Source organism: Megalobrama amblycephala, linkage group LG10, assembly GCF_018812025.1.
Source record: "Megalobrama amblycephala isolate DHTTF-2021 linkage group LG10, ASM1881202v1, whole genome shotgun sequence".
In the NCBI taxonomy this organism is placed as follows: domain Eukaryota; kingdom Metazoa; phylum Chordata; class Actinopteri; order Cypriniformes; family Xenocyprididae; genus Megalobrama; species Megalobrama amblycephala.
Window position 1 is genome coordinate 25,305,552 of NC_063053.1, and position 19,149 is coordinate 25,324,700.

A 19,149-nucleotide genomic window follows, 5' to 3' on the forward strand; every position below is an offset into this window, starting at 1 on the left:
CCTCGTGCAGATCCTTCAGTGCCTTGGCCTGATGGACCTGCAACAACGCCATAGCGTGTAGGGCAGAGGCGGCTTCCCCACAGGCCTGGTAAGCCTTGCCGGTAAGATCCGACGAGTACTTACAGGCCCGGGAAGGGAGAGACGGGCTCCCCCCGCCAGGTGGAGTTAGGGCACAGTTGCATAGCAACGGCCCGTTCCACAGGGGGTATGCGCATATAAACCTTAGCCGCCCCACCGTCAAGGGTGGTGAGGGAGGAGGACCCACCGACACGGTTTCGGGCAGTAAAAGGTGCCGTCCACGTGCCAGTGAGCTCTTCAATCACCTCCGGGAAGAAAGGCACTGGGGTGGGGGGCTGAGAACCAGCCCTTGCCACCCCGAGATACCAATCGTCCAACCTCGAGGGTTCGGGACACGGTGGAGGATTCCACACGAGCCCGACCCTGTTGGCGGCCCGGGAAAGCATAGCCATCATTTCCGGGTCTGAATCGGGCACAGTTCACTGAAGGAGGCAGCTGCGCCGAATCGTCATCCCCAGAAGCGTCAGGCTCACCCTCATGCAGCGATCGACATCCGGTCGTCTTGGGGAGCTCCGAAGGATACGGATGGTACACACCTCTGGGGCGGTCCACCGCGCTCCCCCGGCAGCTCTACTGGCTGCGGAGTGCTGAGGGTTCCTAGGGGGTTGGTTCCCCGAAGGAAACGCGCTCACCGTAATCCTCAGGTCACCAGTGCCGCCGCCCAACGCAACCCTCTGGGGAGGATTGGAACGAGGCAGCGGCACCGGGACTCCGCCCCTTTGCAGGAACTGGAGTCTAGACCGCAACTCCGCGACGGTCATCTTCCCATAATGGGTACATGACTCGTCCACAAACGCCGCCTCAGCGTGCCTTAAGCCCAAGCACGCGATACAGCGTTGGTGACCTCCCGAGGCGCCAGGCAACGACCGCATCCAGCAGCACACAAGTAGAACGACATCTTTAAAAAGACGCGAACTACTCGTGTAAGCTCTTTCAGGGACTAACTCTCTCAGTGCCGAAGCACGCAGGGGAAAGCCTGCTGCAACACAGACAGGGAATGTGCAGCCTGTCGTGTGCACTCTCTTTGCAGGCGCTGCTCTTACCAGCTGTCAGAACAGCCTTTTAGCGCTCTAAAGCGCACCGTTACCAGCCGTCAAAACGGCTTTCACAGCTGAGACACAGCTTTTGCTCAAATAAAAGGCAAAAATGAAAAAAGCAAAGAAGAGAAAAACGAAATCGGCCCCGCTGCTGTGCTGTTCCTCCTGCACCGGATGAGAAGAGCAGTCAGAGAGAGAGCTGGCTCGTTGAAGTCCGTCTTCAAAACACTCGCTCGTAGATACTACCGTGTTTGCAGTAGTTCGGCTCCGAAGCGAAAAGCTGAAGATGCAGCGCACCTGCTGCTCATTATATACCCGCGCTGCGAGGCGAGCAGCTGATGCATATGATTGCATGCCAATGTGCATTGGCTCGTTTTAGTTACACTCGAAGTAGATTGGCCTCTCTGGTAAGATTCCTATTCGTCGGTCTGTCCGACGTACGTCGAACGTGACCGACTGAATGGGAATCAGTTATTTTAAAGCAAGAAAAATACATCAGCTGTGAAAAAAAGAAATACCTGGAAATCTGTTTGTAAGGAATTTTATTTAAACAGATTAATTCTATATATATAATCTTATGATTATTAATGCTTTTGTTTTGTCCTTTACACAGAAACAAACTAAACGTAACTATTTACACATGTGATGATCAGTGTTGGCAGTCTAGAAATGATACTGGTTTGATCCAAAGCACTATCAGAGTGGTTGCTCCATTATATAAAAAAGGTAATTCTTGTTAGCAGGTCCTCAACCCAAGCACAAGCTCAACACTTCACCACAATGGTAATCTCCAAAAAAACACTAAAATAACAAAAACTTTTACATAATAGAACATTAAACAGTAAGACGTCTCTCCGTATTCTCATCTTTCTAAAAAAATGCATAAAATAACACTTTTTCAACATTTACTAATTCAGCCCGGTGCAAAGCATGATGGGAAGTGAAAGTCCTGTTTGATTGGGTTACTATACTTGACTGAAACATGTTATTTCAAAATGAAAACATCAGGTGAGTTCTAGTAACCATTTCAAGTCAATTTAACATGATGCAATCACATTTGAACCAGAAACAATGGTGTTAAATCTAAATAAGCAACAATAGGAACACATAAAGGATCATTGACCAACAAACAACAACTGAAGCACAGAGGTTTCAATAGACAGGTTAACAAGGGACTGACTAGGGACAGGTGTTGGTGATTAGTAGTCATGGGAATCCATGCTGGTAACTATGGCAACAAACAAGGCAGGCAAGACAACAATTGAGATCTGTAAATTATTCATGTGCTGAATAATGAAATATGAAATTTCTATAATTAGATTGATCATCTTTATTATCATTTTTAATAAAATAGATGTCAAAAAGAAACAATATATTTTAGAAGATATTTAATTATTTTAATGGCTCATTTATAATAAGCAAAATAGACTGTTGTCATTGGCAATGTTGTAATTTTTATTTAGGGACATTTTCATTGTTGTCATTTTAATTTAATTTATTCACTAAAAAACATTGATGCAAATCTCCTTCTGTGTGTAAACAGGAGCATACAGACACAATAAAGAGGTGGAGAGAGTCACAGGTCCCATCTGAGAGACTACAGACAGACAGAATCATGTACTTTATATTATTGGTGATGATTTTATCTACTGTGCTCAGTGAGTATCAGCATCAACACTACATAACACTGTTAATGTGTTTTGTAGCTGCTAGTCCTTTAAAATACAATCAGTCCAGGTTAATTTTGAGAGGTTTGGTAACAATGTGCGTAACTCATTTCAGAGAATAAGATCAGCTTCACAGCTGAAACTTCATCACAGAAAACTGTCTGCATTTTTTGAATAATAATAATAAAAAACCCCTCCATTTACTGTTTTTTAAGCCATTTGGTTTACGAAGACACATGAAGTGTCCTCATAAACCATGTTTACGTTGTAATTCCCATGTCATTATACACATTTGTGTCCTCATAAACCATGTATACAAGAACACACACACACACAGACACAATGCATATATACCAGATAAATGACCAACCACAACAACTTGCTCTTTATACAAGTATTTAATTATACAAGTACAATAAAACTGCTTTGACTTCAAATCATGTTCTGGAAGCAGCTTCATCCTGTGAGCTTCACTGATGTTTATTTAAATTCTAAAGCAATAAAATGGGCTTCATAACTGTTACCAGAAGTTTGCAGACATATTTAATTACATTCTTTCCATGTTGCTTTCAGGTGGTGTTTACTGTGTTGAGCTCACTCAACCACTGGAATGGTTAAGATATCTTTGCAGTGACAAGATCAGTTTCACCCAAAAAACACAGTGTTTGAGAACAGGGAAAAAAATATTCAGACTGAAGACACAGCTGTATATGACTATGCCAGATACACAGATTAAACAAGACACAGCTAAAATGTTCTCAGGTTAAAACCACCTTTTTGCATCCATATATAAATATTTACAGTTTTTTTTCAACTACTTACACACTGTAAGGGTGGTCCGCCTACAGGGGTTCAGGCTGTAGGGTTGATGAGCGACTAAAGAAACGTTATCAGCAAGATGGTAGAAAACTGTACATTTCTTGTCTATTACCACCCACTGGAAATTATAACAACGATGGAAATAAGCACAGTTATAATAGCAAAATATGTGGGAGAGCGTTGCTATAGTGTGACAATATTGTATTGCAATATGGAGCACATTAATGTTAATACTAAATCAAAAGCAGAGAGTGCCCAAGAAAAGCCAAGAATCCAAGAGCCAGAGCAACAGTTACAATCTTCTTTTATCCCTTCCTTGACCATGTGACTGAAACCCAAATGTGAGACATTCAAACTGACCAATCAGAAGATTAAAACTTAACCCACTGTACTAAAGGTGTGACAATTTGTAGACCCCCAATGTACACACATTTTGGCCTATAGGGCTTGATCACTATCAACACATCTGTGCCTTCCAAATGGCCCTTGTATCAAGAGAGAGGGGGTTGAAACAGCAAATAGCAAATATCTTTGTTCATTGAAAATATCTAGATATTTTCAGTCTTACTCTCAAAATCGTTACTTGTCACACAGTTTCTAAAACCTGACACTCAAACACCAGAACCACACACCAAATCTGCAAAACCATAGCCTACACTAATACTCAGCCTTTGGACTCAGTTTTCAATTTCATAAACACTTTTTGCAAAACACAACACACAATTATCTATGTAACACACAAAACAACTAACAGGAAGTATCTTTATTTCCTTTTTTCAAACACAATCATTGTTTCTGTTCAACTACACATGGTTGATGTATTTATTTTCTTTCATACTGTGTAATACTGTACTCACAACCACAAATGCTTACAGTAAAAAAAAAAAATAAAAAAAAGAAAAGAAAAGAAAAATCTTGCTTTAGTGTTTACTGTGAATTTTTCAACATCTCTCGGCCAATTACTTTCAGTCTTAAACATAAATGTACGTAGGAGCTCATGAAAGAAGAGCTTTAGGTTTTGAATAACTGTGTGTATATGATATATTCAAAAATATATTATGGCAAAGGTGTTTGCAACGTAAGACAAATGTTTGCTTTCGAGATGTGTTGGTGACATTTTGAATACAGTGCTTCATTTTGATGGATTCTTGGATTTGTGTGTAAAAGTTTTGAAAATGCGTGTAGGCTAAGCAGTTGAAAAAACTGTAAACCCTGTAAATAGCAATTTTTTTTTGTTCCTGTCAGAATTGCGATTCGCTGTAATAAAGGTAATTGTGTGATCCACTTTTGATATGCTTGAGAGTACTTGTACCACTAACTCTATAACATTTTTGGTAACACTTTAGTATAGGGAACACATATAAACTATTAACCATGACTTTTCCCTCAATAAAATCCTAATTTACTGCTTATTAATAGTTAGTAAGGTAGTTGTTAAGTTTAGGTATTGGGCAGGATTAAGAATAAAGAATTAGGTCATGTAGAATAAGTCATATTTATATTTTATTAATATATATCATATCATTAATATGTGCTGAATAATTACTAATAAATAGCCAATATTCTATTAATATTTATGCTACTAATCAACTAGTTAAAAGACCCTAAAATAAAGTGTTACCACATTTTTAATCTATCTTTATAAATTCATCTGCACTTGTTTATTAGCAAGATAATTTGCACATGTAAGAGGAGGGAGGAGTTCATGCAAAACTGATGTTTTTTTTTCCCTTCTTAAGCTGCAATTGTAAGATGTCTATATTCGCTGACAGCACAGATCCAGTTACTGAGGAGGAAAGTCAATTGACAATGACAATATTAATTCACTCACTCTTGCTAATATTATTTTCACATGGTCAGTAAATAATGCCATACATCAGTGGGATTACATTTCATTTACTGTTGTCTGCTTTAGATTCTGGAAATGTCTCAGGCTGTGGTAAAAATACCTGGTGAATCTTTTCGGTTGGTCTGTACTGCCTCTGATTTTTCATTTAGCCGCGGCGCTGCAGATGTTGTGAGAGAGATCCCTGGAAAAGGACTGGAGTGGATTGCATTCATCCATGTATCCAGTTCTCAAATCTTCTATTCCCAGTCAGTCCGGGGAAGGTTCACAGTGTCCAGAGATGACTCTAGGTCAGCTGTACCTACAGATGGACAGCCTTAATAATGAAGACACTGCTGTGTATTATTGTGCTATAGCACAGTGACTGAGTTCAGGGTCAAAGCAATACAAAAACCACTTCCTCACTCCAGTATACTGCTGATGCTGGAAAACTCAAATCTAGTTTTATGAAACAACCAGTTCTGGTTCTCAAAACTGATTGGTCAAACAGACTGAAAGTGCTGATATACAGACCATGATCACTGAGGCTTTTCACCATTTGTATCACCCTGCTTGTTTGCGTGTGAGTCTGTGCATTAGTGCTGCAGATTTTTCTGACTCTTTCTGCAGGTTATATTATTACACCAGTAGGTGGCGACAAGTGACTGTCTTCATGAGTGAGTGACTGATTCATTCAAAAACTGATTCCCTCAGCAACAAAACAGCTAGTTTGAGACATGCACACAATGGTTCTGCTATGGTGCTAACTATATTTGGTAACACTTTAGAATACTGATCCTTTATTAATGAATAACTACACAGGAACAAACGACTAATGCATTATTAACACTATAGTAACTACTATTATAAAACTCTGATTAATGAATTAGTAAGTAATAGTGCTCAGTTGAAGGAGGTAGTTCACTATTAGCTAATCAGTAACTACTGTTTTTTATCATACCTCCCAGAGAACTGCTAAGAACTACTATATACAGTTTCATAATTAACATGAATGATGCATAATGTATAATTAATTCTAAAATGAAGATCATGGTAATGCACTATTAATGAATGAAGTATTACAAAAAAACCAATTATTTGGATCAGTATTCTAAAGTGAAAAACATGATAACTCTCTAGTAACTACTAAAGTCATTGTAAACATTTTTATTTATTTTTTTTTTGTACATTTTTGTACCGTTTTGTACAGTATAATTCCTTCTGATGTTTTTGGTAACACTTAAGTAATTACTAGTGGGTTACCATGATCTTCACTTTAGAATACTGATCCAAATAATTAGTAGTTCCTTTAGAAGGATGTAGTAGCTCTTGAGTTATTACTATCCAGTACTTTACAAAAACCTCAAAAGTTTACAATGACTCCAGTAGTTACTAGAGAGTTATCATGTTTTTCACTTTAGAATACTGATCCAAATACGAATTACTAATTCCTTGCTAGTGCGTTACCATGACCTTCCATGAACTTTAGAATTAATTATACATTATGCATCATTTATGTTAATTATATAGTAGTTTTTAGTAGTTCTCTGTATAAATAAACAGTAGTTACTGATTAGCTAATAGTGAACTACTTCCTTCAGCTGATCACTATTACTTACTAATTCATTAATCAGAGTTTTGTTAGTTAATAGTAGTCACTAGAGTGTTAATAATGCATTATTTGTTCCTGTGTAGTTATTTAGCAGGATCAGTATTCTAAAGTGCTATATTTTCTCCAATCTGTAAGTTATTAACTTGTTTATTAAACTTTTGTGTACAAGTAAAAACAAACAAACAAAAAATGAAAGTAAAATATGTTTTTCCCTATATATCAGCATGGAGATTAGACCTAATATGTACATTAGATGTTTTCTTTGGATAAAATCTGTCAGTAGCAAGATATTTACACTATAAATATGAATAAACTTGTATCTTGCTTCTCTTTGAGACATTATTTTATAAATCAAGAATACAATGTCAGACAACTAAATTTGCATCATTATCATACAAACTATTGACGGATACATTTTACGTCAATGCAAATCTCCACCCTTCTCTCATGTAAACAGGAGCACAGAGACATCATAAAGGCTCTTAGTGTTTTACAGAGCCACAGTGCAGTGAAAATACAACCAGAATCATGGACTGCATTTCCATACTGCTGGTTTTGGCAACTGCACCCTGTGAGTATCTTCAGCTCAACACAAAAAACTAATAAATCAAGTTCAATTTGTATTACTAAAAATGCTTTAATGATTGTAGGTCTTTTCTGTATTGAGCTGAATCAGCCTCCTGTCATGGTAGTAAAACCAGGAGAAACATTTACCATCGCCTGTAAGATCACTGGATATTCAGCTTCAGGCGGTGGCTACACAAACTGGATCAGACATTCAAGTGGAAAACCGATGGAATGGATTGGCTGGTTCTACACTTCCAGTAGCAATGGTGTCAAAAATTCACTGAAAAATAAGATCAGTTTCTCATCTGAATCCTCCAGCAACGCAGTCATTTTAACAGGACAAAACTTCAACACTGAAGACACAGCTGTGTATTATTGTGCTCGCTATACACTGTGCCACAAACTGCCACACGACCTGCACAAAAACCTCTCTCTTCAATGAAGACATTTTCAATAAAAAGGTTTATTTGTTGACATAATATTAGACCCTTCAGACTTTTAGTATAGCTTATGAAAAAAAACAAAGTTTGTATACCAAAGATGGATAGATAGACTGACAGACAGACAAATATTTTGTATATGTAGGTCAGGTGATGTATTAGCGTGTGTAAATCAGTTATCTTTAAAAGGATAGTTCACCCAAAAATGAAAATTTGATGTTTATCTGCTTACCCCCAGCGCATCCAAGATGTAGGTGACTTTGTTTCTTCAGTAGAACACAAATGATGATTTTTAACTGCAACCGTTGCCGTCTGTCAGTCGTATAATGCATGTCAATGGTAACAAAATCTATGAGAGTAAAAAAAACATGCACAGACAAATACAAATTAAACCCTGCAGTTCCTGATGACACATTGATGTCCTAAGACACAAAACGATTGGTTTGTGTGAGAAACCAGACAGTTTTTATATAATTTTTTACCTCTAATATGCCACTATGTCCAACTGCCTTGAGCGCATGCAAGGCATCCGGTGCGTGAGGTGTGTACGTGCTCTGCTGTAGTTTAAACATGGTGCCTGTAGTACAACAGTTGTTATACAAATGGAAGAAAACCACTAAAAAACATGGTTTTATTACATCAAAACTTAATTTTATTTTGTTACTTTTCATAAGGGCAGCTTTACAAATAAAAAGGACACATACATCAGTTGGATGTGGAAAAACCATAGGCACAGCTGATGGTTTAAGTCATACGTGATCCTCTCCTGAATATGTAAAAATGATCGCTGCAGACCCTCAACAACTTAGTACCTTAATGGTTGTGTTGATATCCAGCCGAAGAGCAATCAACCATAACTCAGAAGTTGGGAATACGTGGAAAGTCACCACTCCCGAATGAGTTCACGCAAGAGAGTGTAATCTTTTAGTTTTAAGACGGTTTGAACAATCCGGATAAGCGCAAGTAAGTACCATTTTGATTAGCCGTCGTACCAGCAATGTTTGTGCAAGAGATCACTTCCAGCGCTTGCATAAACTACGGCAGAGCACATACACACCTCACGCACCGGATGCCGTGCATGCGCTCAAGGCAGTTGGACATAGTGGTGTATTAGAAGCAAAAAATTATATAAATACTGTTCGGTTTCTCGCACAAACCGATCGTTTCGTGTCTTAAGACATCAATGTGTCATCACGAACTTCAGGGTTTAATTTGTATTTGTCTGTGCATGTTTTTTTTACTCTCACAGATTTGTTACCATTGACATGCATTATAAGACTGACAGACGGCAACGGTTGGAGTTAAAAATCATCGTTTGTGTTCTACTGAAGAAACAAAGTCACCTACATCTTGGATGCCCTGGGGGTAAGCAGATAAACATCACATTTTCATTTTTGGGTGAACTATCCCTATAAGTGTTCTAAATGGCATGTAATAATCTTGTGTACAATAAGCAAACAAGCTAATATGCAATAAGCAACATTTTAAGAATCATTCAGAGGACAGAAGAGGGCACCCTTCCTCATTATACAAAAAAAAAAAAAAAAAAAAGTAATTGGCAGTTTTGTTTGAGCACACTTACTCTGTTAGTCCACACATCATAGATGAGAAGACAGGCTCAGCTCAGTCAGTTCAGGGCAGGTTCACAGCATCTAAGGACAGCTCTAATTTCTCTCTGTACATGAACCAGCTGAAGACTAAAAACACTGCGGCGTATTACTGTGCAACATTTACTTTGTTTTCATTCAGCTTTCAAAAACCTGGGAGGGGAGGGTGAAGAATGGAGATGACAGGCCAGACTGTATTTTAATTTATTGTTTTTATGTATTTTATTTTATCTGTTCATTTGTACAGTGACTTAATGATTTATTTTCAAATTAATAAATTACTCTGATACCATCTTTCTCTCTAACTCTCTCTCTTATCCTTAAAAAGTGTTGAAGTCAGTTTAAAAGCAGCAGTCTTAAGACACATTTAAAATCAGATTGTTTCACATTTAAGGAATAATTCATCAAAACTATAACCAAAAAGCAAAACATTGTATCATTAGTTTTAACTTAATAAAACAATAAAATGCAGTCTCTTAGTACAGACACAGCTGTAGTAATAGGACTCTGTCATTACTAAAACACAGTCCTGTACCCACTCTCACCAGAACACATCACTGTTTATCTGTTTGAAGAAACTCAGAAGTTACACGCATGTGCCAACTGTGAAAAAAGTTATATCAGGAGGTGGTACTATTGTCCATGAAATGAACCTCGATGGCCTCAAGCTCCACAGACTCCACAGTTTTGCTAATTCAGGGTTTCAATGCAAATGATCTGATGTTTGTTCCATATTTAAACAACTACACTGTTGAGTGAAGGACTCATCACCAGTTCAGCCTTGACATAAATCATGTTCACTTCATATCTCTTGCTGTTGCTGGCTGCAGTGTCTGGTAAATATATGTATAGGACAAAATAAACTCTTTTCTTAGTATAAATAAATACATGATCCTGATTATTTGTACATTTTATGTTTATCCACAGGTATTGACTCTCAGGTTGTGCTCACACAGTCTGAACAGTCAGTAGTTGTGACTCCAGGTGGTTCCCGCAAACTGACCTGTGCCTGCAGTGGGTTTTCTGTTAGTGGCACTTACATGCATTGGATCCGTCAGGCACCTGGAAAAGGACTTGAATGGATTATGTATTATTATTCAGATTCTGATAAGAGCTCAGCTCAGTCAGTGCAGGGCAGGTTCACAGCATCTAAAGACAGCTCTAATTTCTATCTGCACATGAATCAGCTGAAGACTGAAGACACTGCGGTGTATTACTGTGCAACAGAGACACTGTGGAAACACTAATACAGACAGCTGTTCAAAAACTCAGGTTGAGTTACACAAGCTGAAAAAGGGGAAGAGCCTCTGAAGTGACACAAGGACAGTCTACAGTGTTTTGAATGTACATACATTAGATACAAAACCTGTTATTAAAATGATTCCTTATTTTGAATCATATTTGCTCAACTCAGTAAATCTAAAGTAAAGTCAGTTTCCCACAGTATGTCTCAGTATGTAGCAGATCTGTTCAGTCTAAAGCATACATTTTCTTATATTAATAATGGACTGGATTCTTTTTTTCTAATAATCCTTCTGCCACAAATCTTCACTACCTCTGCTAATAAATGCATTGTCAAGATGGGGCTTATTTTAACAAACAACAAAACAAAACAAAAACAAACAAACAAACAAACAAACAAGTAATTATTAAAATAGTTCAAATATTAAACTTAACATGCACCATGATGCAACAAGTGCACATGTAATGCAGCATCCTTTAAATACATCCTGATAAGCTGCAGATCCAGAAGGCACTCCTTGTGCCCACAACTTATACTAATCCAGAAAGGAGAGGAAACAACAACAATATACTAAAAACAAATATTCACTCTAAACTGGAAATTAGTTTAGAAATTAGACATCTAAAAAAATGAACCATCAACGAGGTGCTGGTGAATTTCCAAAAAAACAACTGATCTTTTCACAGTAGATTGTTACCACCAACCACAGGCTAGACTCTGTGATCTGGATGCATCTCAGAAACATTCACTGTTAGACATTTCAAGGGGTTTTTACAGTAACTTACTGGCAACACTGTTGCCAGTAAGTTACTGTAATTAAGATTTACAGTACTATAACCGTATTTCAGTTTTACAGTAACTACATGGTACTGTAATTATGTAATACAGTGCAATTACTGTAAAAAACCCAGGTAATCAGTACACTACTGTAATTATTTGTCCTAAATATAGATTTCATAATATTTATATAGAATTAATTACGTAAGTACTACTGAGATACAATTCAAACAGACAAAATTATTGCAAAATATCATTTTAGTTTTTATTTAAAACATTGCATATATATCACAAAATAAACAGTCTGCCAATGCTGGAAAGGATGTGTTAAAAATGACAATTTTTACACATTAATGGGAGAGTTTAGGGACAACTTTTTTGTGTGTTCATTTTAACTCATTAAACTGTTAGTGTTTGTAACAAAGTAAATTTGTCAAAAAGGTTAGCACAAAGATGCGTAAACGTGTTAAATTAACACATTATGTGTTGTCCTTCACTACACGCATTATGTTAAAAAACATAAAATTATGTAAAGTCAATGGTTGTTTAGCTTATTGTCAAAAATTATTATAATTAAATATCAAAAATTACATTCATAAAACTGCAAAATATAAATACATTTTTAAGCAGTCAAAAATGAAATGTCCAACACAGGGCAAAACAGTTCTTTTCTCAATCTCATTAGGTAACATGATGACACATAACCCCACTTTCAAAATCATTTCACTATTTCCAAAATTTGATTAATGTACACTGGTGGCCAAAAGAATTTAAGTGTCTTAATGTTTTTGAAAGAAGACTGTTCAAGAAACATTTCTTCTTATTATTAATGTTCTCCTCCAAATTCATTTAGAACAAAAAAAAAAAAACAACACACTGTTTTTGTTCACCTTTGGAAATAAATGAACTTCTCCAAAGATTGGTTCCAGTTCAGAACTTGACTGACAACATCAGAATGTTCCCTGGTCTGTATGCGTGTCCACGAACACAAATGTAATCAGTCCTTCAGAGGAGATCCCGGCTCTGACACTAAATAAAAATATGAGAATGAGAGAGAGAGAATTCCATATTAGTGTCAAATTATTTTTAACCTCCTTTTTTAAACCTTTTTTTTTTTTTTTTTTTTTTTTACTATAACTTAAGGATAGATAGATAGATAGATAGATAGAATTAAGTAACATCTTTTTGTCAATAGTATATTCAAAAATTATGCCAGATTAAATTTTAATACTTACATATCCTAAATTCTGTCCAAAAATGCTGAGATCCATAGAGAGAAAGACTGCCATCGATGATTTAGCCAATTTCAGCCTGTCTGCAGTGAAGGGGAAGCTGTTTGAGACAAATACACAGTAAGACGCATGCAAGAAATCACTATGTGATGATTTTTCTCCTCCCTACAGTAGTTAACCCACCTGTGCACTGATATTAGGACCTTCCTGGTCAGTTGGGACTGCAACAGTAGAGAGTCTTCTGCCTAATAAAAGATCAAAATAATTTAAAAGTATAAACTAAAGTTGTTTAGAATGCTAGATTTGGTATGAATGATTTAGTAAGAGTTCCCTTTCGTGGGAACTATCGACGCTGCGTGAAACGCATTGGGAACCTTCTGCGTGATATCGTCATTGAAGCACTCCTGTATCCAACCAATCGTGTAACGAGACGTCAGAGACGGGTGACGTCACGGACCAGGAAACTATAAAGCATGCCCGGATGCAGAGAACACTAGCTTCTGCTATCTTCAGCAAGTGCTCCATGTTATCCCGTGTGTCTTATTTAGTGTTTGTCTGTCTACCCAATATTGTGGTTTCACTCTTTGTCTGAGGACAAGAGTTTTCAGCAACACTCGTGTGTATATTTGTGATCGCTGTTTGTGCGTCCTATTTAGTGTTTGTTTGTCTCCCCTCTTTGTCCGAGGACAAGAGTTTCACAACACTACATACATATACACACACTAGACACAATATATATATATATAAAATGGCGGATGAAGGCAAGCGATTCAGGAAGTGTGCTTTTCCTTGCACTCGCTATATTCCTGACGGGGATACACACGATATGTGTGTCGTTTGCCTAGGGGTTGAGCACGCGCAGGCAGCTCTCGAGGGGGCTGTCTGCGTGCACTGTGAGAAGCTCACCCTGAGAGTGTTGAGATCTCGCCGGGCACTCTTTGATAATAAGGAGGGTGCCTCGGTTGGTGTTCCCCGCGGATCGGGTCCCGCTGCTGCCGAGGCAGAGCGAAGACTCCATTCGTGGGGTTCACAGATGGATCTGGCGGCGGGGGTTGAGACGGGCCCCGCCCTATCTCTCCCTTCAGCCGCCAGACCCAGTGTCTCTCCTGCCGTGGCGGAAGCACGCTCAGCGGTTTCTTCCCCGCGGGGAGAGACATCGGCGCTTCATCTATCTTCATCTGAGGAGGTTGATGTGATGAGCGTCGAAGCAGGGGAAGAGGAACCGCCATCCTCTTCCCCCGCACATGAGGAGCTCTTGGAGGTAGTGACCAGAGCTGTAGCCAAATTGAATATCAGCTGGCCAGAAGCAGAGCGGGGAGACGTTAGACCAAAAAGCAAGCTTGATGAACGCTTTCTCCCCGCACGGTCACTACCCCCACGTCGGTGCTTACCATTTTTTCCAGATCTACACACTGAGGTGTCTAGATCTTGGAACAGACCCGTTCAACATCGGGTTTTCAGCCCCCAGACCTCGATCTACAGTAACATCGTGGGGCTGAAACAGCATGGTTATGCGGCGATGCCCCGGGTAGAAGAGACGCTCGCGGGCTATCTCTCGCCTGCATCGGCATCGTCCCTAAAAGCACCGACGCTGCCCACCAAGCCCCTTAAAACTACATCTAACTTGGTGGGCAAGGCTTATGCGGCGGCAGGTCAGGCAGCAGCGTGTCTCCATACTATGGCGCTGCTGCAGGCTTATCAGGCTGACCTGCTGGGGGAAATTGATACCAGCGGGGAGGCCACATTCGAGTGCATCCAGGAACTGCGCATGGCGACAGACCTGGCTCTCCGTGCCACTAAGGAGACGGCTAAAGAAGTGGGCCGTTCTATGGCAGCCCTGGTGGCCACGGAGAGGCACTTGTGGCTGAACCTCTCTGACATAAGGGACAGAGACAAAGCTGCCCTTATGGATGCGCCGCTGTCTCCTGTGGGCCTCTTCGGCGACGCAGTCACAACTGTTGTCGAGAGGTTCCAGGAGACCAAGAAACAATCTGCGGCGTTTCAGAGGTTCCTCCCCCGCCGGTCTAAAGTCCCCGCCGAGACTGTTGAACGGGAGCAGTCTCGGTCCGCAACGAGCTCCTCGGCGCACCACAGAGCGCAACAGAAAGTAAGTGTGGCCGCCCGTGCTCCCCCACGTAGATTCTGGGGACAGGGGCGAGCCGCACAACAGAAGCCTCCTCAGGGCAAGACGGACCTGCGGGCCGTCATTGTGGCACGGAAGGCTTCCAAGAAGCGGTCCTGATATCTGTGGGTCAGGACCCAGGAGGGCGGCCCCCGTCTGGAGGAAGCTTGGCGTTAATACATCTGGCACCCGCTTCCCTCCAGCGCCCTCCGGGGACCACGCCATATCTGTCACCCAGTGTGCGTCAGGTCCCCACCGTCCTTCCGAGGAAGGGCGGTTGTCACTTGATTCGGCTGACTTCTGCCGGCATGCCGTTTCAGAGCGCCGAGCCAAGTGCTCAAAAAACACCAGAGGCCAGTCTCGAAAGACTGGTTCCCTTAGTAGATTTTCTGGAAGAATGGAAAACGCTACCGAATATATCAAATTGGGTGCTGCTCATGATAGAAAAGGGGTACAGAATCCAGTTCGGGTCTCGCCCGCCCAGATTCAATGGGGTCCTTCCCACAGTGGTGACCCCCGAGCAGTCTCTGGTTATGGAACAGGAAGTTATGACACTTTTGCAAAAAGGAGCTATAGAAAGGGTTCCTCCTCCCAGCATGCTGTCAGGGTTTTACAGCCGTTACTTCATAGTTCCAAAGAAGGATGGGGGACTTCGTCCTATCATAGATTTACGGGTGTTAAATCGGTCTGTACAAAAACTGAAATTCAAGATGCTTACACTCAAACAGATCATTCCCCAAATCAGGTCCGAGGACTGGTTTGTGACGATAGACTTGAAAGATGCATACTTTCATGTGTCCATCCATCCTTCTCATTGGAAGTTCCTCAGGTTTGCTTTCGGGGGCGAAGCTTACCAGTACAAGGTTCTTCCCTTTGGCCTATCATTATCACCCCGCACATTCACGAAATGCGTGGATGCAGCCCTGGCTCCTTTGAGACTCCAGGGCATTCGCATACTGAATTACATCGACGATTGGTTGATTCTAGCTCGCTCAGAGCAACAAGCAGTTCAACATCGAGATGTTGTTCTGTCCCACATGAAAAGGCTTGGGCTGAGGCTCAATGCCAAGAAGAGTGTGCTGATACCGGCTCAGACCACCAATTATCTAGGTGTTATGTGGGATTCCACAACAATGCGGGCACGTCTGACTCCTGCCCGTGTGAGCTCTGTTCTGTCAGCCGTAAAAGGGGTGAAGTTAGGCCGGTCTCTCACTGTGAAACAGTTTCAGAAATTGTTGGGTCTAATGGCAGCTGCGTCCAACATAATTCCTCTTGGCCTCCTGCATATGAGACCCCTACAGTGGTGGCTCAGGACCAGGGGGTTTTCCCCGAGGGGGAACCCTTTTCGAATGATCAAAGTCACACGGCGATGCCTTCGTGCTCTAGCCGTGTGGAAAGACCCCTGGTTCCTGTCCCAGGGTCCCGCGCTGGGAGCCTCTGGTCGTCGTGCAATGCTTACGACAGACGCTTCCCTCATGGGCTGGGGAGCGATCATGAGCGATCGCTCAGCTCAGGGTCTTTGGGAGGACCATCAACTCTCCTGGCACATAAATCGGCTGGAGATGATGGCGGTGTTCCTAGCACTAAAACACTTTCTCCCAGACCTGAGAGACCATCGTGTGCTGGTCCGCACAGACAATATGTCAGTAGTCTCTTATATAAACCATCAGGGGGGTCTACGGTCTCACCAACTAAATTACTTGGCCCGTCAGATCCTCCTGTGGTCTCAGGGGAAGCTGCTTTCGTTGAAGGCAGCCTATATCCCCGGGAGTCAGAATGCGGGGGCAGACGCCCTGTCGAGGCAGGGGCCGAGGCCCGGGGAGTGGAGACTCCATCCAGAAGTGGTGGATCTCATTTGGAAGAATTTTGGTCAGGCACAAGTAGACCTGTTTGCTTCGGGAGAGTCAACCCAGTGTCCGCTCTGGTACTCCCTCACGCATCCAGCACCCCTAGGTCTGGATGCCATGGTACAGACGTGGCCGAGGCTACGTCTGTACGCATTTCCCCCGTTCGCTCTGCTCCCACGAGTCCTGGAGAAAGTACGCCAGGAAGGGGTCAGCCTGATACTGGTGGCCCCGTACTGGCCGACCCGAATATGGTTCTCGGACTTGGTGTCCATGATAGACGGCGCTCCGATGGAGCTCCCCTTGAGACAGGATCTTCTATCTCAGGCGGGCGGCGCGATAATACATCCCCGCCCAGAACTATGGAAACTATGGGCCTGGCCTCTGAGGGGGACAGGTTCATAGAGGCTGGTCTCTCATCTGAGGTTGTTGAGACCATTCTTAGCTCCAGGGCTCCCTCCATGAGGAAGCTTTACTCTTATAAATGGAACTTATTCTCTACCTGGTGTAGACAACATGAAATGGACCCTGTCCGTGCTCCTATTAGCTTTGTGCTATCCTTTCTCCAAGAAAAATTCTCGGAGGGTTTATCTTATTCAACCTTGAAGGTTTATGTTGCGGCTATATCAGCCTATCATGTTGGGGGGGATTCCTCGGTTGGTCGAGACCCCCTCGTGTCACACTTCCTCCGTGGTACACTGAGGCTGAGGCCTCCAGTGCGCACTAGGACCCCGGTCTGGGACTTATCAGTGGTTCTACGTGGGTTAGCTGAGGCTCCCTTTGAACCGCTGGAGGAGGTGTCTTTAAAGTTCCTGACTCTAAAGACGATATTTCTACTTGCTATTACGTCTCTGAAAAGAATTGGAGATCTTCAGGCCCTTTCAGTGGCCCCCTCATATCTGGAGTTCGCTCCTGGAATGGTGAGAGCATTCCTTCATGCTAGACCCGGCTATGTGCCTAAGGTCCCCATCAATGTCCCGGGTCCTATTGTGCTTCAAGCTTTCCATCCTCCTCCATTTATGTCTTCGGATCAGGAAAAACTGAATCTGCTCTGCCCAGTAAGGGCTTTGGATGCATACGTCCACAGAGCTGCCCTGTGGCGTAAAACAGAGCATCTGTTTGTCTGTTACGGTTCTCCTAATAAAGGTGGACCGGCGTCCAAGCAGAGGATGAGCAAGTGGGTGGTTGAGGCCATCTCACTTGCATATAAAGCGGTCGGACAGTCCTCTCCTTTTAACGTCCGCGCTCATTCCACAAGGGGTATGGCGGCATCGAAAGCTTTGATGTTTGGCGTCTCTATGAGTGACGTTTGTGATGCAGCTGGATGGTCAAGCCAGCATACATTTATCAGATATTATAACCTTGATGTGGGCCCCACTCCAGGGTCCTCCGTACTTTCGAGCTAACATGAACAAGCATTTGAAGTACGGCACAGTTGGGATTGCGTTCCCAATGCGTTTCACGCAGCGTCGATAGTTCCCACGAAAGGGAACGTCTCGGGTTACGGATGTAACCCTGGTTCCCTGAGTAAGGGAACGAGACGCTGCGTCTCTTGCCGTACCCCTGCATGCTTGCGAGTGCTTGCTTCAGATTTTCCACAGAAGCTAGTGTTCTCTGCATCCGGGCATGCTTTATAGTTTCCTGGTCCGTGACGTCACCCGTCTCTGACGTCTCGTTACACGATTGGTTGGATACAGGAGTGCTTCAATGACGATATCACGCAGAAGGTTCCCAATGCGTTTCACGCAGCGTCTCGTTCCCTTACTCAGGGAACCAGGGTTACATCCGTAACCCGAGACGTTCTACTGCAGTGCTTACCTGGATAAATGTAAACTGGTGAGACTGAACATAGAAAATGGTCCATCTTCTGATTGGTTCATTTGCAATAAATAAAATGTTAGACATGATGCAAAGTCACTTATTTGATAAAAAAAAGTTAGAAAATTTATAATGCTACCTAGTCTGCACCAGTGAATCCACTGCTTGCTTCACATATTGCTAATTCAACAATGCAAGTGACTGATGCTTTAGCTGTGCTTCAGCTATACTACTGACAATGACAATGAAATTTCTGGCCCGCAAAATTTCGCTGTGGCGCGCTTTTAAACCATTATTACAATAACATAGGCAGAAAACATTGCTTTTGTTAGGAAATTTAAGTAACAATATGATTTCAAGTAGCTACAGCTTACCTCAGAAATCTTGCTAGCAGTCACCGGCGCTTTGTTGCAGTTGAGACCTTTAAAACACGCATACAGTAAATATTAAATTACATAATC

The 19,149-nt window shown here is 41.7% G+C and overlaps 2 gene segments (V, D, J or C); both read left to right on the forward strand.

Moving 5' to 3' along the window:
- Positions 1-7,498: 7,498 nt before the first annotated feature.
- On the forward strand, positions 7,499-8,047 carry LOC125277604. The segment is given in 2 exon segments: positions 7,499-7,609; positions 7,689-8,047. Coding segments are annotated over 2 exon segments (402 nt in total).
- A 2,368-nt stretch (positions 8,048-10,415) lies between these two features.
- LOC125277605 lies at positions 10,416-10,899 on the forward strand. The segment is given in 2 exon segments: positions 10,416-10,488; positions 10,580-10,899. Coding segments are annotated over 2 exon segments (363 nt in total).
- The last annotated feature ends 8,250 nt before the right edge of the window (positions 10,900-19,149 follow it).